Here is a 23,393-nt window from a genome sequence, read left to right as displayed (position 1 = left end):
TCCGAGTTTGACAGCTTCAATTATGTGATATTGCCTGGGTTGGACTGTGCATCCACTCATTTAAAACCTTCAAATTAATATGCCAGTTTATTCCACTGTCTCCTGATGGTGCTTAACACAAGAATCAGGTTTGCACCTAATGAAGCTCATTTAAAACAAAATGCATGTTATTGAGGGCCTTTAGGCGTATAAAGGCCTATGACTATATAATAATAATAATATGCTATAATAATCTATAATGCAATAACCCATATATTTATATAACGTTAATGATAATATAAATATATATTCTTTCTTTTTTCAACCCTTACATGCATGACGTGATTGCTATCTGAATAAACGACCTGATTGAACACTAGTAACTGTGAGAGGAGAGAAAACGGCGCAGTTTGTTTTTGTACGCAACGCCACGCGAGGGCGCTGTTTGTCTCCTCCGCGTGTGAGCCGAGAAAAAAATGACGTAGCTAACATCGAGTGTGCGCGCGCGACACAGGGGAGCGTCTCTACGAAGTTTTTTTTTTTCCCCCGATATGAACTTCAGCGTCTTTTCGTCGATTTGCCGACTGTTACCTCAACCGTAAAGCGCTCGTATGGGTAATTAAAAAGTTTTTTTTGTCATACAAACTCGTATTTTATATCCTCGACGCAAAAAAAACAAACAGTATACGTGAATATTCGTAAAGCACACAGTTAGCAGTCAGCTAGCTAGTAGCTAATAGCTAATGCTAGCTATTTCCAGTCACTGCTGTAACGGTCGCTTAGCATCGCTGTGATATCTGATAGCAGTAGCCGGTTTGTTCAACACCATCATACGCTGTCATCGATATTACGAGCTCGATTCGTGTAAAAGGTCTGAAATATGATCTAAACTGATTGTATGTTTTACTGTCACAACCTACAGCACCGCTAACATTCTCTCTCACACTCTCACACACACACACACACACTCTCACACACACGCACTCACGTTCATAACAAAGAAACCGGAAGCAGCGGTGTGTGTGAGTGTGAGACAAAGTCATGATTACAGCAGGAACGCAGATCTTTTAAAGCAAAACGACCCAGTAAAAGTCTCATCGCATTGGATTAAACCCGTCTTCCTTCCTGAGCCTCATCTGTCTCACTGATGCTCTGTTCTTTCTTAATAGATCACGGAAACGCGCATCTCTCTCACATTGCATTCATAAACCGCTTCTTTTCTTTTCTTTTTTCTTCTCTTTTCTTTTTGTTTTGTTTTTGTTAATAACTCATTAAAAATCGACCTGATACAGTTTTCATCAAATCTGTGACTCCAGTTTACTGTAAGGGTTTAGATGGAAGTCCATTTTAATATGAGGAAATCTTACAATTAAACTATTGTCCATTTCAATGGACTGTATACATCACACCTAAAAGTCCAGTTAATGCATTTAGATTATACTTACAGTTAAATGGCATAACTGTATGATGACCTGATCCGTTATTGTACATCACGACTGATGCTGGTCAAATAATTGGATTCAAATATGCTTTGAATTGACCTTTTATTCAGATCCGGTTCGCTTGAGTGTTTTATTGACTACAGTGATACAGATCATGTGCATGAGCACAGCACACAAAGGCCACATTCACACTGCAGGTAAAAGTGGCCCAAATCTGATTTTTTTGGGGTCAAGTGACCAGGTCAGACTTCTTCAGGAGTAGTGTGAACACTCAAATCTAGCCCAGATCTGATTTTTTCAAATCAGATTCAGACCACTTCCATGTGTTCCTGAATCAGACCCAAATCTGATTTTTTTTCCAATGTGGCCAAAGTGTGAACAACCAAGGCAGATTTGATGCGACTTTTACGTCAATCTACATCGACATTCGTCACAATTATCCGCCGGCGAGTTCACACACAAACGTGACTTCGCCTACAAAATGGATCAAATAATCAAAAGTTGCCCTCAACATCCAAAAATTTTCAAAACACTGCGTCTCTGTGTTGCCATTACACAAACATTTAGAAAGAAAAGTGAAAATGCTTACTTCCTCCATAACCTCGCCGACTTTAGCGCAACGGCGTTCTGCGTATGACGTCATTGTTATTGTTCGTTTGCGCATGCGGGTCAGTTCGAAACAGCAAACAGTTTACACTGGTATCTGATATAGGCCACATTTTAAAAGGTAATGTGAACAGCCAAACAAAAAATCAGATCTGAGCAAAATATCCGAATTGAGCATTAAGACTTGCAGTGTGAACGCGGCTAATGTAGTATCAGGCCTGTAACTGGAGTTTTGATACCGGAATCACGTTGTACACTACAGCTCAGAAAATTAGAGCGCAGTTCAGAACACACAGAGAGAGAAGCAAAGGTATCTCTGTTATACAAATTATATAAAGATGTGGATATAAAGTTCAATTCCTACGTCCACCAAGCTGGCACTGCTGGGCCCCTGAGCAAGGCCCTTAATCCTCAATTGCTCAGTTGTATAAAAATGAGATAAAATGTAAGTTGCTCTGGATAAAGGGCATCTGCTAAATGCTGTAAATGTAAAGAAAAACTATGTCTTTATAGTAAACTGGCTGTTGATGGTGAATAAGACACTTGAAGAGGGCACGACAAGGATGTCTGGAGATCTCTTTTCATCTATTGGATCATCAGTTGTATCAGCTAACTTCAAGAAAAGGAAGTCACGCTTTACGTTTTCTGAGGTTCAGCTTCTGCTGACTGAGGTGAAGAGAAATCGCCACATACTGTTGGGTTAGTAAGATTATTAGTTATCAAACCCAGTTAAGCATCCCTGGCATTTTGCCGTTCTTTAACATTTTTGATGCTTCAGTCTATCAAAATGCACGTCAAACACTGTACAGTGGATATATGTCCTCCACACAGGTAAATTCAATCAGAGAGTCTCCAGTGATGTTAAGAAGCGAACATGGGCTGCTCTCGCAGCTCGCATCAACGAGATCAGTGAGTGTCACAGAGAGGTCATTGAGATTGTGAAGAAGTGGTCTGATCTCAAGTGTGACACCAAACGCAAGGTGGCAGCCATGAGAGCCTCCGGGGTCTCTGCCGCCCGGATTACTGACGACCTTTCTCCTGTAGAGAGAATAGTGGTCCAGATTCTCCAATCTGGACCAGGGGAGAAGTTCCCACTGTCAGACAGTGTTGCAGATGAGGATGAGGACAGCCAAGGTGTCTCGGCGATACCACTGCCCGTTCCAGGTACAGCAAATGGCAGGCTGTCCGTCAAGCCACAGGGTATGCCACACCACTCTGGGATGAGCAGCAAAGGCAATACAGATCTGCTACTGGATATACCTTGCAATTGTGAGTGTTTTATAATCTAACCATAACTGTACAGATATTCACAAATTACAGAATCAGTAATTATATTAAATGTGTTATTTATTGTTGTATCTTCCAATATGCTTTTCATTAATTGAAGTGCAGTATTAAACAAAAACTGGTAAAACCGCCCACAAATTTAGCCATAATCTTTAATAAAAAATTTCTGTACAGCACTGGGGAGTGAAACATGCAGTCTACAGAAAGTGCACCAATAGAAATCATTTCAAATATGAGACTACTAAAAAATACTGTCCATTTCAGGTTAAGTGGCCCAGAGCTGTTATTTTTAATGCAGGATCTAATTAATATTATTTCTAAATAGTCAACTTTAGTCTGTGTAGTTACTTATATGTGCACTCACCCCAATAAAATTCTTATACAGTGGCATGCAAAAGTTTGGGCACCCCAGTCAAAATTTCTGTTTATGTTAACAGTTAAGCAAGTGGAAGATGAAATTATCTCCTAGATCTCCTCCCTTTATATTTTAAACAAAATCTTTTTTTTTATTATTCATCTTTTTATATTTTCAAAATAACAGAAGAGGAAAAGGGCCCACAACATAGGTTTGGGCACCTTGTATAGTTGTATAGCATCTAGTATCAACCCCTTTGGCTAGTATTACAGCTTGTAAATGCATTTTGTAACCAGCCAAGTGTCTTTCATTTCTTGTTTGAGTGATTTTTGCTCATTCTTCCTTACAAAAGTCTTCCAGTTCTGTAAGATTCCTGGGCCGTTTGCTCTTTTGAAGTCTATCCACAGATTTTCAATGATGTTTAGGTCAGGAGACTGTGAGGGCCATGGCAAAACCTTCAGCTTGCGCCTCTTGAGGTAGTCCATCGTGGATTTTGAGGTGTATTTGGGATCATTATCCATTTGTAGAAGCCATCCTCTTTTCAACTTCAGCTTTTTTACAGATTGTGTTATGTTTGCTTCCAGAATTTAATTGAATTCATTCTTCCCTATACCCAAAAAATGTTCCTCATGCCATTGGCTGCAATACAACCCCAAAGGTGCAAGTGATCTAATGTTCAGGAGCCCAAACTTTAGGAACTGTTTTTGTATGTTTCTTTGGCATTTTTCTGGTCTGATTGCAGTAAGATTATTTTGAGAATTTCTCACGTATTAATTTTTTGATCTCACTACTCGGGGAACAGACACAGTTTCTATCGGATGAGCTATGTGTGCATTTGTGTCAGTGTGTTGAGGTGAAGGATGGCTATAGAATTTTGGATTTAATTCCTCGCTGGTACGTTGGAAGCGGTCCGGACACGATGATCCTCGCCGTGGGCGCTGTGGTGCGAACAGTTTCCACCAGGGTGTTGAAGTCCCTCTTCAGGATCTCCGACTGCCTCAGGCTGGTGTCGTTCGAGCCGGCATGAAGTACCACAGTTCCGGTGTTTCTGCTCACGACCCTAGGTACCTGTGCAGCGACATCAAAAACACGAGCACCAGGTAAGCAGTGAGTGTGAGCCTTACCTTTAGCCACAGTAGCACGGACCTGGCGGACGATGGAGTCTCCAATGATCATAGCGTTGTGGACCAACTCGCGAAGTTGGGCGAAGCGGTTCCCAGTGGGGATCTCGAAGACCGGCAGCGGTGGAGGGGGAGAGGTCCTCGACCGGGGCCCGGGACGCGTCCTCCGCTGCTGCACCCAGGATCCGCGGTGCCCTGGCGCCGGAGTGAACAGCGCCTGGCCAGGCCCCTTCCTGGGTGAGTTGGGCCTGGACAGAGAAAGACACGGAGTAGAGGTGGAGGGAGTAGTAATTACACGCCTGGAGTTTACCTGAGACAGGTGAGCAACCGACCGGGGAGCTTCCAGCGCGGCTTTCTGCTCCCGCAGCTCGGCCTGCTTCACCTGTAGGTCACGGATCTGCTTCTCCATGGCCGAGTGCAGCTCGAGCGTGTCCTCACCTGCACTCAAAGGCAGAGACGTAACCGACATGATGTTTATAGAGCAAGTACAACAGAGATAATTGGTGTGAAAAGGTGTACTAGCGGTAGCCGGGTTAACAGGCTAGTTATGCTAGCCGGCTAGAAGCGGACGCTGGGAAGACAAATAAATAGGATGTGGCGATATCAAAACGTATATCAAGCGATTATTCTAGGTTTAAGATGTATTGCCGATGTGTTCGACCCTTTGTAAAAAGTAGGGAGTCAGAGTGTAATGTGTACTAGCGGAACCGGGCTAACAGGCTAGTGATGCTAACCCGCTTGCAGCGGGCGCTGAAAAAACAAATAAATAAAGATATCAAAAGGTAAGGAGTTAAAGTATAAACTCAAGATAAATCGGAATTGAATAAAAATACTCAGCCAAGCAAACAAATGTGACGCGCAAACAATTCAAACACTGCGTTATATGACCATAGACGCTACAATCTAACCGCAACACAACCATACGTGCCTACCCGGTGGCTAAGGCTGTCGGCTATCCCCCACTATCGTCGTTAATGCAGGTTCAGTGGCCCCCGGTTCCGTATGGCATAACACAAAACCAACAAAAAAATTCAAGGACAGCTACAAGCTCGCAGCTTGGAAGATGCGAGAGCTCCAAATCTGCTGCTGCTACACGCTGCTGCTGCCACACGCTGCTCATCAGTGTGGAAAGGCTTGAAAGCCATCACCAGTTACATAACCCCATCCCCCGGCACTGATGTCAATCAACAAATGGCTGAAGACCTGAACGTGTTCTACTGTAGGTTTTGAAAAAAAGCCTGCTCTGACTACCTTACAATGCTGCCATCAACACCCTTCCCCTGTCTCCGCCAGACTGTTCTTCAGCCTGTACTCAAGATCTGTGAAGATGAGGAAAGCCAAAGGCTCAGACGGTGTCTCTCCAGCCTTCCTTAAAGCCTGCGCTGTCCAGCTATCATCCATCTTCTCATTGATGTTCAATAGATCACTGGAGCTGTGCGAAATCCCTTCCTGCTTCAAACGCTCCACCATCATCCCTGTACCCAAGAAACCAAAAATCACAGGACTAAATGACTACAGCCCCATTGCTTTAACATCTCAAATGACCTCATGACCACAGACGTTAAAGCAACGGGTCTCTGGTCATGAAGTCATTTGAGAGGCTGTTGTTGGCCTACTTGAAGGACATCACTGGACCCTTGCTGGACTGCAATTTGCTTACCAAGCAAACAGATCTTTGGATGATACAGTCAACATGGGACTGCACTACATCCTCCAACATCTCGACAAACCAGGGACTTACGCAAGGATCCTGTTTGTGGACTTCAGCTCAGCTTTCAACACTATCATTCCATGTACCCTCCTAAATAATTTGACACAGCTCTCTGTACCCACCTCCATCTGTCAGTGGATCACCAGCTTCCTGACAGACAGGCAGCAGCGAGTGAGGCTGGGAAAACTCACATCCAACACCCACACCATGAGCACTCGAGCTCCTCAGGGCTGCATTCTCTCACCACTGCTTTTCTCTTTCTACACAAATGACTGCACCTCTAAACACCCCTCTGTCAAGCTCCTGAAATTTGCAGATGACACTACAGTCATCGTTCTTATCCAGGACAGAGATGAGTCTACCTACAGACAAGAGGTTGAACATTCTCAAAACTGTAGAGATTATAGTTGACTTCTGGTTCAACACTTTGGCTGCAGTGGAGTTATTCAAGTTCCTGGGAACCACCGTCTCCCAGGACCTGAAGTTGGACATTCAAATTGACTCCATTTGTGGAAAAAGCCCAGGAGAGGTTGTATTTCCTTCGTCAACTGAAAAAGTTAAACCTGCCACAGGCACAGATGACGCAGTTTTACTAAGCTGTTATTGAGTCGGTTCTGTGCTCTTCTATAACTGTTTGGTTTGAGTCAGCCAGAAAATCAGATTTAAGAAGACTGCAGACTGTTAGGACAACAGAAAGGATCATTGGTGTACACCTGCCCAACCTTCAAGTCTTGTACAACTCTAGAGTGAAGAAACAGGCAGATAACATCATTACAGACCCCTCTCACCCCGGCCACAACCTGTTTGCACTTCTACCTTCAGGAAGGTGCTACAAATCTCTGTGTACTAGAACATCTAGGCACAAAAATTTTTTTCCACCATGCCATATACAGCTAATACAGGGATTTTTACCTGTGTTCTCTAATTCATTCTGTAATTCATTCTCCATTTCTTATTACTGCTTCTTTCTCAAGTACTATGTAAATATGTAAATCCTTATTATTTAAATATTCACTGTTCTCATTCCAGATATGTATGTATGTATGTATGCCAGAGCACCTTAAAAACCACAACACACACACTTGGTGAACAAAACTGATTCTGAGTCTGATTTTGCAGTCATACGGGGGTTCTGACTTACTTTTCTAGCAATCCTACGAGCAGTTTGCGCTGATATTTTTCTTGGTCTTCTAGACCTTATCTTGACCTCCTCTGTTCCTGTTAAATGCAATCTTCTTATAGCCTTCTCTTTCTTTGTGGGCATCAATCATTTTCAGATTGCTAGGCAACTGCTTAGAGAAACCCATGGCTGCTGATTGTTGGGACAAGGTTAGAGGAGTCTGAGCATTTACAACCCCTGGCAAAAAGTATGGAATCACCCCTCTCAGAAGATGTTCATTCAAATGTTTAATTATGTAGAAAAAAAGCTAAAAAAGCACACATATGCCACAAAACAATTTTCACTCAACAATCCAAACTTCTGGCTATATAAAACACTTAAAAAAAAAACAAATAAAGATAACTATAGTCAATTACAACTGTTTTTGCAGATCAAACAGAGGAAAAAAATATGGAATCACACAATAAATTAAATTAATAAATTTATCCATCACCTCAAACTAAAAGGTACTTTGAGCCTTTTAATTTGAGGCATTTGTTAAACACAAAAACAAAATTAGTCTGTGTACTAAGTTTGGTTCAGGGTGCAGCCTTAAGTTACTTCACTTCTGTGGCTAAAAAGAAAATCTCAATTGTTAACCCTTTAACTGTTTGTGAAAGTTTGCATCATGTTATAAGACGTGTCTTGTTTTTGACTGGTCTAGATGATTCTGCAGTGCCTTGTGCTGACTTTGAACCATCAGACACAGAAGGTAATTTTTTTTATAGAAGTATTGTGCTTAATTCCTGTGTTAAATACTTGTTTTTTTTATCATGTTGTTATTGTACAATGTGTAAATTTTTGTTTTGTCATCAGGCCACAGCCTAGGAGTCAGTAAAGCAGAATATCAGTCTGATCCAAACAAGATACTTCCTGAACCACCCAACCCTAAAAAAAACATGATCAAAATTGAAACACAGACGAAGGCATCAAGCAATAGTACAGATCAAACAGGAAGCGCTTCCCGTGCGTCCGTGAACTGTCCTGCATCACATGGCCCTGGCAGTCTACAGGAGCATCTCGCCAAGAACGCCTCTCTCAGCTTAGAAGAGCAACAGACCACAACTGTGCTGATAGGAACATTGTCACGTTCACTGGAGTCGGTGGCTGAGTCGGTGCAGCGGTTAGTGCAGACACAGCAGGAGTATGCACGGGACACACTACGTCTGCAGAGAGATACACTGCATGTGCTACGTGACTTTACCTCCAGTGCACTGACACTGATGCAGGACAAATCTAAAGGCCACCCATAGCACCTGCAGCTCACCTAAACGTAGTCTACACTAGTGATGGGCATTTTGAATAGATGTGTTGTCATGTTTAAAATGTTATTTTATCTTTAACATTTTTCCAACACTTTTCATTTAGTGTGATGGTATTTGCTTCACTAAATATCATGCATTTTTATAATAAACCTTCTTTCTATTCCCAAAAACCACAGCTAACTGACTCAATTCAAACACACTTGGACAACAATTGAGTCGGAATTGTAAACTATGCCATGTTGGTGTAGCACTACTATGCTTTATATTGCAAAAAAAAACTTGCAAATATTATTGCATTCTGTTTAGTGATTAATACCAAAATGCAACTGATTTGGTATTATTTATTTACCCACAGTAATGCTTTCTTGTCACTGATATTTTACATGTTTTATATAGCCTGAGGTTTATGTAAAACTGGGCATATCTGGGTGCAAGGAGCATCTTCAGGACCAAAATTTAGTAAAACTCAATTAAAACACATTAAACATTAAAACACTTTAATTTTCCAGAGATTATTAACCCACCATGATGTGGCAGATGGTTGGTATGCTAAATGTAACCAACTTTAACACAATAACAAAAAATGTGAATAAAAATGTCTATCATACATTTTTCAGTACATTGTGCTCAGTTTTTGCTACTGTAGTAGTCACCATATTAATAACAGTTTCTAAATGTGGTTGTTTTATCAATGTCTATATGTGATGGTGCTCTATTATGCTTGTAAAAAAATTACCTGTGGAGAAAACGTGCTCTGCTAATACTGATGTGGAAGTCACATATGAATATTGACAGGTTAAGTGTGTTTTGCTGTATTTGTAAAATCTGACAAAGTTTGGACATTCACTTTTTTCAGAAAGATTAAAGCAATGCCTGGTTTTGTTTTATCACTAGAGCAGCAGGCTGACAAACATGTAGTTATGCCTGCCTCATACAGATCCTGTTGAATATGACAGCACTTTTTTTTTGACCTGTTGCACTGGTGATGAACCCAAGCATGGCAGTGCTTTAGTCTTAATTTTGTACCTTTAATTTTGCATCAGGAAAAAGAAAAGCAATTCATTTTTCCCCATTTAGTTATTTAACTGGTCACACAATGAGTACTTGATTAGTGCCCATCACTAGTCTAAACACTTCAGATTTAAGCTAGAGGATGTTTTCTGGAGAACAGGGAGGGATTGTTGAACTAATGAACAGTACACTTATATGCCTCAGGAGTATATATTAAAATCCACTACAGTGTTCAGCTACCTCCCTCCCAGTGGTCATAGCGATCACAGGACTCAAACCTGCACTAATTCTGCTTACTGTGTGCAGAAGCCTTTTCAAACAAACTCTCCCACATTTCCAAAAAAATAGTGACAGAGTCATATGTGAAGAAACTGGTGGAACAACTGGAAAGTAGTATTAGTTTAGCAAACTGTTTTTCAGATTAGATCTATCTCTTTGTTGACTGGACCAGTGATAAAACATGCTTATTAGAAATGAAGCTTTGATGAAGCTTTGTTTAATGATGCAATGTATGTAAACTAATTAAAAAAAAATAATCTGTAATAGTTTTAAATTATGTGAACTTAAAGCAAGTCTATTTATCTGTAATGCTCCGTTTTGTTTCTCACCCAAATGTTAAAATTCAGATCTGAATTATTAGACCTTGTGTGGAGCACATTTTTAGTACATTTTAGACAAAAATGTTTTTTCTTTTTTTTTCCTCTTTCTAGTTACCAGTGCCATATGATATTTAATTCTGAAAGTGCTCAATAAGGATACCTTTTATACAGATTCCACTGATTTCTTGCTGGTTGCTCTTCCAATAGTATAAACACTGTTAAATGTATTCTGTAAAAACTACTGTGAAGATTGGAATAAAGCAGAATAATCATTTTGTCTCTAGTAAATAGATGTGTGACGCAGACTACTGGTACTTTTCAAACCCGCTGTTATGATGCTTCAAGATGTAGGTAGTGGCCACTTTGTAATTTGATGAGTGGCTTTAATAAATAATGTAGCTTTTTCTAGGTTCTCTATAACCAATGTTGTTCCTATTCACTCTTTGAAAGACAGAGGAGCACAGCACTTCTCTGAAAAAAGCAAAAAATAAAACTGCTTCTGCCTTTCGAAACCCATTATTTGGTGTAAACATGAATCCTGAATAGTAAGTATTTGTAGCTGTTTATTTGGTTTCGGTTTCTGTGCCTTACAGTGTTGTACTGTGTTTATGTTAGAGTTTTTCCATCATGTTACTAAAAGGCAATAAGGACTCTGGAGCTGCAGTATTGTGAGTGTAACGCTTTGTTAGCCTTTTGTTTTTAACATACAAGCACACCGTGTATGATAGAAATGTTTTAAGGAAGAATTTATTGCATAATTCATGAGCAGTTCTGTTCTAACTGTGGGTGTCTGTGAAATTAGAAAACATTGCAGTATGGTGTTATGTTCCTCACTTGTTATTGTTTTGTGTGTGTTTGGTGTGTTAGCATAAGAATTAGCTGCCAAAGGCTTGTTTGCATTTGTGTTATGGTTTCTCTTAGCGACTACCTATTCAAGCTGCTGCTAATCGGAGACTCTGGTGTGGGGAAGTCATGTCTGCTGTTGCGGTTTGCTGTAAGTCAAAAAGTCAATAGACACTGAAATATGATATTAGACTAGAATGTATGTCGGATCTTACGGAGATAAGTTACGCTGCCAAATTCATTTCTCGCTGAAGATGATTTTAAATGAATTTGTTGCATTTGACTGTTTATTTTGAATTATTTCAGGATGACACCTATACTGAAAGCTACATCAGCACAATAGGAGTTGACTTCAAAATCAGGACTATTGAAATGGACAGCAAGATAGTTAAACTGCAAATTGTGAGTAAATAATTCAATGTGCTGCAGCATTTTATTTCTTTTGTTTATCACTTTGATTTGATAAATCATTTACATTTTACATGATCAGTAATCCATCTAAATGATTGATCTGTAATCATCATATATTGATTGATTTTCATTACAGTGGGATACAGCTGGTCAGGAGCGATTTCGCACTATTACCTCTAGCTATTACAGAGGTGCCCATGGTATTATCATTGTATATGATGTTACTGATCAGGTAATAACCATAATAATAGGGTAATAACAATAATATGATATTTTTGTGAGCTCTTCAGAGATTTTATTGTTCTTTGTAATTGCAGGAATCCTTCAACAACATAAAGCAATGGTTGGAGGAGATTGATCGCTATGCATGTGAAAATGTCTCAAAGTTGTTGGTGGGGAACAAAAGTGATTTAACTTCAAAAAAAGTGGTGGACTTCACTATAGCAAAGGTATCTGACCAATCTTGTGCTTATAAGTCACATTAGGTATTTGTAAGGTTTTTTATGCAGTCAGGTTTTATCATAAATCTATAAAGATAACGAGGAAAAAGGTAACAAAAGATTTTTTTGTCCATTAGACTTTTTTTTTAGATGTGTAGGCCAAAAACCTTCAATTTTATCCCATATCCCATTCCAGATTTAGTTCCCCTTTGCTGTTATAATAAGCTCAACTCTTCTGGAAATGCTTTTGACTAGTTTTTTGACCATGCCTGTGGGGATTAGTGTTCATTCAGCTACAAGAGCAGTAGTGAGGTCAGGCACTGATGTCAGGTGAGGTTCCTTGTCAGAAGTTCATTCCAAAGGTGTTCTGTGGGGTTGAGGTCAGGGTTCTGTGCGGGATACTCAAGTTCTTCACTCCAAACTCAGCAAAAATTTCTTGTCAGGAGCTTGGTTTGTGCACAGGGGGATTTTGATGTTGGAACAGAAAAAACATTTTAGACAATTGTGTGTTTCTTTTTTTGTGGCATCAGTTTGGGGAATCACACATATTGGTGTGATGTGCCAGTGTCCACAGACATTTATAACTATACAGTCGCAAGAAAAAGTATGTGAACTCCTTGGAATAAAGTCCTGGCTTCAGAAAAACAAAATATACCTTCTGGAGTGGCCCAGTCAGAGCCCAGACCATAACCCCATGCTGTGGAATGACCTCAAGAGAGCTGTTCACACAAGACATCCTTCACATGTGTCTGAGCTAAAGCAGTTTTGTAAAGAGGAATGGTCAAAAATTTCTCCAGAATGTTGTGCAGGTCTGATCCTAAGTTACGAAAAGCACTTGCTTGAAATCCTTGCTGCCAAAGGATTGTCGTTATCGGCTTAAGCACATTGTGTTTGTCTACTGTTGTGAATTAGATGACAATGGGATCACATTTTATGGCAAATTACTACAGAAAACCAGTTTATCCAATGGATTCACATACTTTTTCTGCAACTGTAGAGCATGCCAAAAATAACAATTTTGCTTCTACTTTGCACATTACTGTAAATTTGCATATTCAAGTATTTTTAAGGAGGGCACATGTTTTTTCTTTTTAGGTTCCGAAGGCTTTGTGCAATTTTATCATTTCCTCTTGATAACTTGGTGTCTTTAGGGTCATTCCATTGTTTCACTTTGTGGTTTCATATACGAAACTAGTGGTGTATGATGCTATTTTATAAACAGAAGCTGTAAAACACAAATTTCATCATGTTTAACCTGGGTTTGCTAAAACACTTATCTTTACAGGACAGCTGTAGAAGGTCCTATGCCATAAGAGAGTAATCTTATTACTGTATTGCCTTGAGTTTGATACGGACTCACACTTAAATTACATAAAAATAGACTTCAAACTTTGACTTGCATCTTGTCCTTTATGACCCCTGACTTGACTTGAACTCCTCAATAGTAATTGGACAATAAATCTTTCCATGATTACTGACACATTGCATTTTTTGTTTTTTTTTTGTTTTTGTTAAGAGACATAAAGTAATCTCAAGACCAAACAGGGATTGTAATGTTGGACCTTTATGGTCCTTTATGTTTGTAAAAAATGTATAATATTAAAAGGATTTTTAATGCCTGAAGTGGCATTTTAAAAATATTTCAGGTTTTACTTTTGTGAAAAAAATAAAATGGTATATAAAATAAAATATTAAAATAAAATTCTAAATATTTAGTGTGTATCTTGCACACAACTGTTGATTTATCATGCCCCCATTGGTGATATTATTTATTGTTACTGTACAGTTACATTTACAGTCATATGCAAAAGTTTAGGAACCCCTGACAATTTCCGTATTTTCATTTATAAATATTTGGGTGTTTGGATCAGCAATTTCATTTTGATCTATCAAATAACTGAAGGGCACAGTAATATTTCAGTAGTGAAATGAGGTTTATTGGATGAAAAGAAAATGCACAATATGCATCAAAACGAAATTAGACAGGTGCATAAATTTGGGCACCCAAACAGAAAACTCACATCAATATTTAGTAGAGAATCCTTTAGCAGAAATAACAGCCTCCAGATGCTTCCTATAGCCTGTAATGAGTGTCTGGATTCTGGATGAATGTATTTTGGACCATTTCTCCTTATAAAACATCTCCAGTTCAGTTAGGTTTGATGGTTGGAGAGCATGGACAGCCCGCTTCAAATCACCCCACAGATGTTCAGGTCTGGGGACTGGGATGGCCATTCCAGAACATTGTACTTGTTCCTCTGCATAAATGCCCGAGTAGATTTTGAGCAGTGTTTTGGGTCATTGTGTTGTTGAAATATCCAGCCATGGTGTAACTTCAACTTTGTGACTGATTCCTCAACATTATTCTCAAGAATCTGCTGATATTGAGTGGAATCCATGCGACCCTCAACTTTAACCAGATTCCCAGTACCGACACTGGGCACACAGCCCCACAGCATGATGGAACCTCCACCAATTTTACTGTGGGTAGCAAGTGTTTTTCTTGGAATGCTGTGTTCTTTTTTTGACCTGTTTTTGACCATTCTCACCATCCTTCACCTTTGCCTCTCCAATATTTTATGTGGCCTGCCACTTCTGGCCTTAACAAGAACTGTGCCTGTGGTCTTCCATTTCCTCACCATGTTCCTCACAGTGGACACTGACAGCTTATATCTCTGCGATAACTTTTTGTAGCCATAATGTTGAACAATCTTTGTTTTCAGGTCATTTGAGAGTTGTTTTGAGGCCTTCATGTTGCCACTCTTCAGAGGAGAGTCAAAGAGAACAACAACTTGCAATTGGCCACCTTAAATACCTGATCTCATTGTCAGGGGTTTCTAAACTTTTGCATACGACTGTACTGTTACTGTAAGTTCCCATATACTCCCTATGGACCTTCTATTGACTTAAGACTTGATTTATTGTTATTACTTGTGAACATCTCTGCTGTATTTTGCTAGGTTAAGTGCATAATAAGTAGATGTGTCATTGTTCACTTAGTTTATAGGTAACAGACTGTAAAAAAAAAAACACAAGGACTTGTTTTAAGCACCTTCAGTGTGTTTTCATGGGCAGGAGTGATCTGTTTAGTCTGTCCCTGGTTTAAACTCCTTTTGTGCAGCAATTGTCCTCTTGTTTTGTAGCTTTGAAACGTAAAATGGTTCTTCTCTAAGAGATTTATAATTTAATGGTAGGCCTACACCAGATTTTGAACATAGTTGGTCACATATTAGTGGGAGGCTAAGTCATTTTTTATCTTCCAGTGTTTTTTAGTGGTCAAATTGTTGTTTTAAGAATCAAATTTGTATCATATTGTGTGGAAGCCTGAGGTTTGCACCTTTGGACAGAATACTGATTTACCTAAACCAGGGACCTAAACCAATACCAGGGAAATGCCTCAAAAGCTTAACACAACCACAGTTGTTTTTTATGTTGTCACCCTTCTCTATGCCAAGTCACTGTAAACATTATTATGATGGAAGGCTTGCAACCATGTTGCCTGTCCTGGGTTCTACTTCTGTTACAGTAAGTGTTTATACAGTATAGATAGTTTTTGAACAGAGAACTGTCTATTTTGAAAAAAATATAAATACTACATTTAGCCTTTAATAATATCTCTTTCTCCAGGAATTTGCTGAGACTCTTAAAATGCCATTCTTGGAGACAAGTGCAAAGAATGCAAGCAATGTGGAGAAGGCGTTTTTAACGATGGCCTCTGAAATCCAGAAGCGGGTTGTGGAAGACAACGTTCAGAACGAAACTGTCAAAGTGGGAAAAATCAATAGTGCTCCATTGTGGCATGGAGCACAGAAAGCAACGGCTGAGGAAGTCAACACCTGCTGTTAGTGCTAACAGACTTATCACTGAGTATGTTTATGGCATTTGGATATTTAAAAAGAATAATTTGACAAAAAGACTAATTTCACAGATTATATTGATGTCTTAAGTTGGTTTATGAATGAATATGCTACAAAAACCTGTTGTACTGTGTTGTGTATTGTTGTAAAGGATTTAATGTCAGATTAAATGAGTATGGTAACAATGGCAGTTCAATGATGGACACAGTTATTTAGCAAACGCATTAATTTAAAGAGTGAAATATTCATTTATTGCTCATAAATTATAGCTATAACACAGTATAATATTAAAAAGAAAGCCCAAGTTAGATTATTCTAAATGATTATCTATTTATCTTTTGGATATATATGTAGCCCCTGATTCTATATCCCTTGAAACGTCTTAAACTGCCAGGACAGTAGGTCCAGATTTCGGTTCATAATGCTCATAAATACATGTATTTTCTATACATTGTACACTGTAGTCATTAATGAGTATGTTTTATTTATGAAACTGCAAAGAACTGAATAAGCAGGGACTTTATATAAGATATTGTGTTTTTGTCTGCTAATGGTTTTTATAATGCATATAAATGTTTGGTCAGGGTAAAATAACATTCATCAGAATGTCAACCAAACAGAACAATTGCACAACTTTAAAAAGAACAAGATGGACCTCTGTTCATATGGGCCACTGACAGTTTGACTAGATGAATTATAAATGAATATCAGGCCTTAAATTTTGATTAATAAAATAAAAAAATGCTTTGGAACAATATACATTTTTAATATTCAAAAGATTATGTTATGTGGAGATACATGAGCAGATTATTTTTTTTGTTTTTATTTGATAGCCCAAAAATTATAATAAAAAAAAATACAAAATAAAATTGTTTTGGACATTCATTTTTTTTTCCTATCACATTTGAGCCTTATATTAGAGGCTCCAAAGCCAGACAAACAACGTAAGAGGCTCCAAATTGTGTTGCTTTACAATTTTTTATTTTTGTTGAGTTTCAAACAAATCTAAAGGTAGGGTCTCCGATATTTGAGAAATGCTTCAGAAAACTGAGTCGGGACTTCAAGCTAAACAAAAATCAAAACAAACGTGTAGCCAATGAGCAGTAAGGGGCGGGTCTTACCAATATGGGCGGAGAGAGTGTTCAGTGCGCATGTGTGACATTAGCAGGAGGCGGTTTAACATGGAAGGCACTAAATTCCAAGGGTTTCGTTACCACGACGTAAAGTGGGCGTGTTTCCGGAGGTCTTGGAAAAACGCCTTCTTTCAAAAAAACAAAAACAAAAAAAAACAGCATACTACGAAGGACAAAACAGTCATACAGGTTGATTTATTTTAGAAAACAAATAAACAACCAAAAAACTACGGTTATGGTTAGGGTTAGATTATCAAATAGGCCACGCCTACCTGATGACGCAATATCTGTTACGCTGTACTGAAATCCCTGGAAATAAGTGCTTGCCGGTTTAACATTGACATGGCGGATAAAAACAAAGAAAGAAAGCGAATAAACCGCGCGTTTAGCTCAGGAGTTATTGACTCGGGGAACTCGAATCTGTGAATATGCGCACTGAACACTCTCTCCGCCAATATTGACAAGCCCCGCCCCTTTCTGCTCATTGGCTACACGTTTGTTTTGATTTTTGTTTTGTTTGTGGCCTAACGCAGTTTTCAGAAGCATTTCTCAAATATCGGAGACCATCATACAAATAAATCATTGTCATACTCTGCAGTTTTGTCTTGCTTCCTACAATTTATTAATGCAATAATAATAAAAAAACAAGAAGCACTTGTTTACCAATAAATTGCGCCCTCTCGCGGACTAAGCAAAAACTGCCATGTGCATAAGAATAAACACCAAAGAAAAACATGGGGCCAGTTGTTCAAAAAGTTTAATTTGGAAATCCCATTTTTTCCTATTCAGGATCAGGTAATCCGTCTTACTTTTATGCCGGTTTTTCAAAGCAACATTGGATTGGATCACCCTGATCCAGATACACCGTTTTCAAGATTACCAAATCCAGATTACCTGTGCTCTAAATGGGACAACATATCAGAAGGTGGGCTACTAGCTATGTAAAGAACAGGTAGAAGAGCCAAAATGGGTCACTGTAAGAGTTTTTTATTTTGAGACAAAACCCAAAAATAACAAACATCCACTTCCATTCATAATTTCTTTTATGACCCCTCATCTGAGTCACAAAAAATAAATATACATTAACAAATACATTGTGGATATTTTGAAAACGTCTTAAAAAAATAAAATGGCTAAATGTCCAATAGTTAACAAAATAAAGAATGTTCAGGGTTCTTTTTCATCTGAGGAGGAGAAACCAGCATTTCCAAGCTCTGCTTTTAGGTGGCGGATCTGAAGTTTTGCTTTGGTTTGCTGCAGTTTGGTCAGCTAGATTTGTTCCTCTGCCAGGAGTATCTGTGCTTCTGCAATTATGTGCTTATGTATTTCATAGGCATCATCATTATTATTATTCGGCAAAGGACGCTTCAAGCCTCTTTTCTGTGCTCCTGTGACTGATGGCTCTACCAGTGAGGATCCAGGTTGTATTTCAATAATACGGCTGAGATCCAGAATGAATGTTTCCTCTGCATTAGAAGGAACTGGCTCACTTTCCTCTAAAATCGTAGGCTCACCATCCCCTACAACACCTTGAATCCCGTGCAGAGCTTTAGAGTTCTCACCTCCGTTAATGTCCAGAACCTCATCTGTGTATTCACCTTTCTTAAAAGGTTTGTTGCCTGTTTGGGTGTTTTTTGCTTCAGCAAGGTCCTTTGTTGTTCTGGCCCTCAGATTCTTCCATATAAATTTCACTTGCTCCAAGGTCCTCTTCTGGCCAGACCCCATTGCATTCACATTCTGGGTGATTTCAACCCAAATGTCTTTCTTCCTTTTGTTAGTCACCATTCCACCCACAGCAGAGCTTCCTACTATTGAGGCATAATGGCACTTAACACTCTCCAGCAGTGCATGGGTTTCTGCAACAGTGAAATTAGGTCCTTTTGAGTCCATGGTTCCAGCTCATCTGTTGCAGTGAACATAGTATTTATAGGCCTTGGGCATGATTGATTTAACTGAACACAAGCCACAGCACGTCAGCCAATTGGTGTGTGGGTATTTGACAGCCATCTTATATTCAGCCTTTCTCAGAGGACTTAGAGAGAGGTGCTGACATGGCAAGTATTGTCCATCGCTACCACCGTTTTGGTTTAAGAGGATACCGTCAAAGGGTGTATGTTGAGCGTGCACAACCACTGGAGCAATACACCACTGAAGAACTGTATGCTCGCTTTCACTTTCACTTTTCACTTTTGGAGAACCCGAAGGAGCCACAGTCTGTCTGTGGAAGAACAGGTCCTCATTGGTCTGCGCTTCTATGCATATGGGACTTTCTACCAAGTAGTTGGTGACAATATACTGTAAGAGTAGACAAATCAACTGTGAGTGATGTACTGAAAGCTGTGTCAATTGCATTGGCCAACCTGGTCAATCATTTTGTTTCACTTCCAAAGGATGTCCAGATTGCCCAGACCAAGCACAAGTTTTTTCTTTTGGGGAACATGCCCAATAGTATTGGGGTTATTGACTGCACTCATGTGCATATCCAAGCACCTCATGAGAGGGATTGGGAGTACATCAACCAAAAGCGGAGGCTCAGCATCAACATCCAACTTGTGGGCGATGCTGACCTCATCGTCACAAACTGTGTCGTGAAGTGGCCTGGGTCTGTTCATGATGCACGTATCCTGAGAGAGTGCTATATACAGAGAGCTCCAAACCAACCGACCAGATGGCATAATATTAGGAGACAGTGCCTATCCACTTCTACCCTGGCTGATGACTCCTTTTCTTGCAGCAACCACACCTGCGCAGGCACGCTTCAACACTGCTCATTGCAAAACAAGATGTGCAACTGAGCGTTTAAATGGAGTTCTGAAGAGACGCTTTGCATGCCTTTACTACTTGCGAGTGGAACCACAGGGAGCATGCAACATAATACTAGCGTGTATCATCCTGCACAACATTGCTACCAGGCGCAATGTCCGTCTCTGTGATGATGTTTATGATGCACCTGAGCTTGTTGAAGAACCAGACCAACCTCTGGCATTCTGTCCGAATGAGGGACTGACTGGACGTACAGTATAGTGAGGGATGCAATTGTTAGACATTATTTTTGACATGCTCATCTCTGATGATTGTTTCTTTGAAATTAATATACAGTGATGAATAACAGAAAAATGGAATATATTATTTTTGTTTGTTATTGAAATCTGTTTGGGAGATTATTTCATATTTCATTATTTTTACTTTACTATACTGAATAGCTTAATTGGTAGCCTATGTCTACTATATCTACTTTATCACTGTTACAACGGTTACACAAGTCAAGTGCAAAATATAAATGCAACATATACACTAAAAAGTATACACTAAAAAGTATACACTAAATGATACAAATGTATTATTTGACCAATTTTAAAGTTTTACTACATTTTCCTCCTGGAATCCACTTTGAAATCCTACCCCCTGTTGGGATCAGGATAATCCAGTTTTTTTGGATCAAAGTTATCCAAATCCTACTGACAAGTTTTGAACAACACAAACTGAAGGTTTGATCCAGATTAAAACTAGGATTGGATTCTGTAATCTAATTGGATTTCAGAATCCTTCTTTCCCTTTTGAACAACCCATTTTCAAGATTTGATCCAGTCCGATAACCAAAATCCGATCGGCTTACCTTTGAACAACTGGCCCATGAAGCTTAAACATGCTAAAAATAAATAAATAAAAAACTTGATATTCTCAAAACATATTTCATAAAATATTATTAACTGATAATTATGACCATTTTAAATATTTTACAGTCAGGAATGCAAACAGTAACAGCTTAATCAGATGATATTTGTATATTACAATAAACATTAAAAAAGAAGATATGCTTCAAAAGACTTTTAAAGAATGTTTGCTTCATGCTTCTTGCTACTTGGAACCCTCTCTGATAGTGAGACACTGTTGGAGCAAAGTAAAGATTCTTAAGGATCTTATTTTGTCATTTGAGAAGTGCTTTTTTTAATGTGTTTTGACAGCTCTGCTAAACGAAGCTCTGGCTGTAACTTCGATCATAGGTGCTATTCTCATAAATTATTGTTTCCATAGCAACAGCTAATCCACATAATCTAAGTATAGAGTAAAATCTGATAATAATTTGATTGAAATGTCTTGTTATTCAGCGAAATAAAATGTATAAATGTTGATATAGTGAAGCTCCTAACGTAACTAACAACAGTAACTAACTTGTTTCTTGACTGTTCGACAACATTAAACAGTAACTGTGACCTTATAGAAAAATACAACATTCTGTACTTTAATTAATTGAATTAATTCATAAATTGTAGTTGTATAAGAGGAATAAAACATTTCATGGCATGCTGTTGAATGAAAGCTTTCAACCTCAGGGTGCTAATTCATTGATTGTTTTCCTATGTGAACAGTACATCCCAGTGATTTTCATTCTTTACATTCTAAACTGTTAAATTAATCAGTGAATTTAGAGTAAGCAATTTAAAGAATATAATGTATCATGTCAAGCATTTTTATAATCTCATAACCAAGACTTCTCATAACCAAGACTTCTTACTGCTCAACTTTGCTATGTTGGATAATTTTATTCCTGCGCACTTATTTTCTTCTGGGTTTGTCTTTGAGGTGCACTCTAGTGTTGAGTCTGTCTCAAAAGCAATGGATGGTCCATGTGACAGCATGGCAGTGGCTGTCTTCTCACGAGACACTGTGGCTGAAGAAGATTGCAGGACCAGCCTGCTTTGCATTGAATGCCTGAGCCTTAGCTGCAAAGGACTGTGGAAAACATGTAGTTTCCTTTTAGAATCCCAGCACCGAATACATGCTCTGTATAATATGCGAAAGATATAGACCCAGCCTAGATAGTGAAGTTCAGCAATGTTGAGAAGAAAGCAGCCCAGACTTGTGCAAAACATGAAGTTTAGGAATATGGTCTTCTCAGTAGCACGTGACACAAAGCAGTCGGTTCGAGTTGGGCATGGATAGGCCTTGCAGTGAAACAGAAATGGCACCTTAAGTCCGAACATATAGTATTGGCCCACCAAGAACAGTAGCTCTAGAATGGATCGAAAAACCACATGGACTATGTATGTCAACAATATCTGTCCTGAATATTCAGTAGGGTCCTTGCCAGCCTCTCTGTAGTCACTCTGCAGGAGGCTCTGCTCCACACCCTCCTTTTTTGGACTTTCCTCATCTTGTAGCCCATTTGATGGCTTTCCTCCCAAATAAACATCACTTTCTCCACCTGACTGCCCGACATACTCAACATGTGGGCAGTGGAGCATAGCCTGGACTCGCTCTGTTTGAACTTTCTCATCATTGGTGATTTTGTGAAGAGCATAGATGATATAGAAAATGGATGGTGTAGATACCAGGACAATTTGAAAGACCCAGAAGCGCAGGTGTGAGACTGGTGCAAACGTGTCATAGCAGACATTGTTGCAGCCTGGCTGGAGTGTGTTACAGATGAACTTTGACTGCTCGTCACTGTACACTGCATCTCCTACAAGGGTCACCAGCAAGATTCGGAAGATCAGCAACACTGTCAGCCAGATCTTCCCTATCACTGTGGAATGGTTCTGAACCTCCACTAGGAAACGCCCGAGAATTGACCAGTCTCCCATGCTTCACACTGTGAGGACAAAACAATTGGTTTAAGTCTAATCATGAAAATAAAAACATTAGATGCAAATTTAGAAAATGTCCAATGCATAATGAAACCCCTCCATCTCTTGCCCAGTGTTTCTGTGATAAAGTCCTGATATAGCAGGATATAGCAATGACTGAAAATAACAATTAATGAAACAAAACTTTTAATACACTACAGACTTAATTTGTCTAATTGTTTTTGGCATTATCACTTTATTTCTACAGTGTGGTGTGGCTTTGATCATTTCGCTGTGAGGTAGGAGCACTACCTACTGTGTTTCTGGGCCATCATGATTTACAAATACTTTAAACCAAACAATATTTTGCATAATACATGTCTATCACCTGCACCTACTGTGATTAGACATCCACTGTAAGTGTGTTTAGTGTTCTCTGTATACGTCACAATTTTGCTGCAGATGCACTACATTTAAAAAAAACTGAGTTATAAAAATAAAGGTCAAGTGACCAAGCTGCATTTTATATAGATTTAAGAAAAAGGAAGACACTCACCTTGTTGGATTGGTCTCTGTTTCATTTAGATCTGAGAAAATGCACAAAAGT

The 23,393-nt window shown here is 39.1% G+C and overlaps 4 protein-coding genes across 7 annotated transcripts; 2 read left to right on the top strand and 2 right to left on the bottom strand.

Moving 5' to 3' along the window:
- The first annotated feature begins 461 nt into the window (after positions 1-461).
- zgc:113149 (uncharacterized protein LOC541363 homolog) lies at positions 462-10,807 on the top strand. Of its 2 annotated transcripts, none has more exons than XM_060888168.1 (5): positions 462-594; positions 2,541-2,726; positions 2,859-3,296; positions 8,325-8,372; positions 8,477-10,807. In XM_060888168.1, the coding sequence occupies exons 1-5, from the start codon at positions 591-593 to the stop codon at positions 8,911-8,913; spliced, it is 1,113 nt and encodes a 370-aa protein (XP_060744151.1). In that variant the 5' UTR covers positions 462-590; the 3' UTR covers positions 8,914-10,807. The 2 variants fall into 2 exon arrangements, with proteins under 2 accessions (XP_060744151.1, XP_060744152.1); XM_060888169.1 differs by lacking the exon at positions 462-594 and adding an exon at positions 620-850.
- On the bottom strand, positions 3,971-5,335 carry LOC132858012 (uncharacterized). Its single transcript, XM_060888173.1, has 2 exons — positions 4,816-5,335; positions 3,971-4,737 (listed from the first exon to the last, which is right to left on the bottom strand). Exons 1-2 carry the CDS (start codon positions 5,257-5,259, stop codon positions 4,534-4,536), a joined length of 648 nt encoding a protein of 215 aa, XP_060744156.1. The 5' UTR covers positions 5,260-5,335; the 3' UTR covers positions 3,971-4,533.
- Positions 10,808-10,954: 147 nt separating the features above from the next.
- On the top strand, positions 10,955-16,939 carry zgc:171927 (uncharacterized protein LOC100124616 homolog). Of its 3 annotated transcripts, none has more exons than XM_060888172.1 (6): positions 10,955-11,080; positions 11,457-11,529; positions 11,685-11,780; positions 11,926-12,021; positions 12,107-12,238; positions 15,857-16,939. In XM_060888172.1, the coding sequence occupies exons 1-6, from the start codon at positions 11,067-11,069 to the stop codon at positions 16,073-16,075; spliced, it is 630 nt and encodes a 209-aa protein (XP_060744155.1). In that variant the 5' UTR covers positions 10,955-11,066; the 3' UTR covers positions 16,076-16,939. The 3 variants fall into 3 exon arrangements, with proteins under 3 accessions (XP_060744155.1, XP_060744153.1, XP_060744154.1); XM_060888171.1 differs by lacking the exon at positions 10,955-11,080 and adding an exon at positions 11,118-11,203; XM_060888170.1 differs by lacking the exon at positions 10,955-11,080 and having other exon boundaries at positions 11,103-11,529.
- A 4,776-nt stretch (positions 16,940-21,715) lies between these two features.
- On the bottom strand, positions 21,716-22,804 carry LOC132858154 (gap junction delta-2 protein). The gene has a single exon (XM_060888376.1). It carries the CDS (start codon positions 22,802-22,804, stop codon positions 21,716-21,718), a length of 1,089 nt encoding a protein of 362 aa, XP_060744359.1.
- Between the last annotated feature and the right edge of the window lie 589 nt (positions 22,805-23,393).

This window comes from Tachysurus vachellii, chromosome 15 (genome assembly GCF_030014155.1).
Source record: "Tachysurus vachellii isolate PV-2020 chromosome 15, HZAU_Pvac_v1, whole genome shotgun sequence".
NCBI lineage: Eukaryota > Metazoa > Chordata > Actinopteri > Siluriformes > Bagridae > Tachysurus > Tachysurus vachellii.
This window is presented reverse-complemented; position numbering and strand designations above follow the sequence as displayed.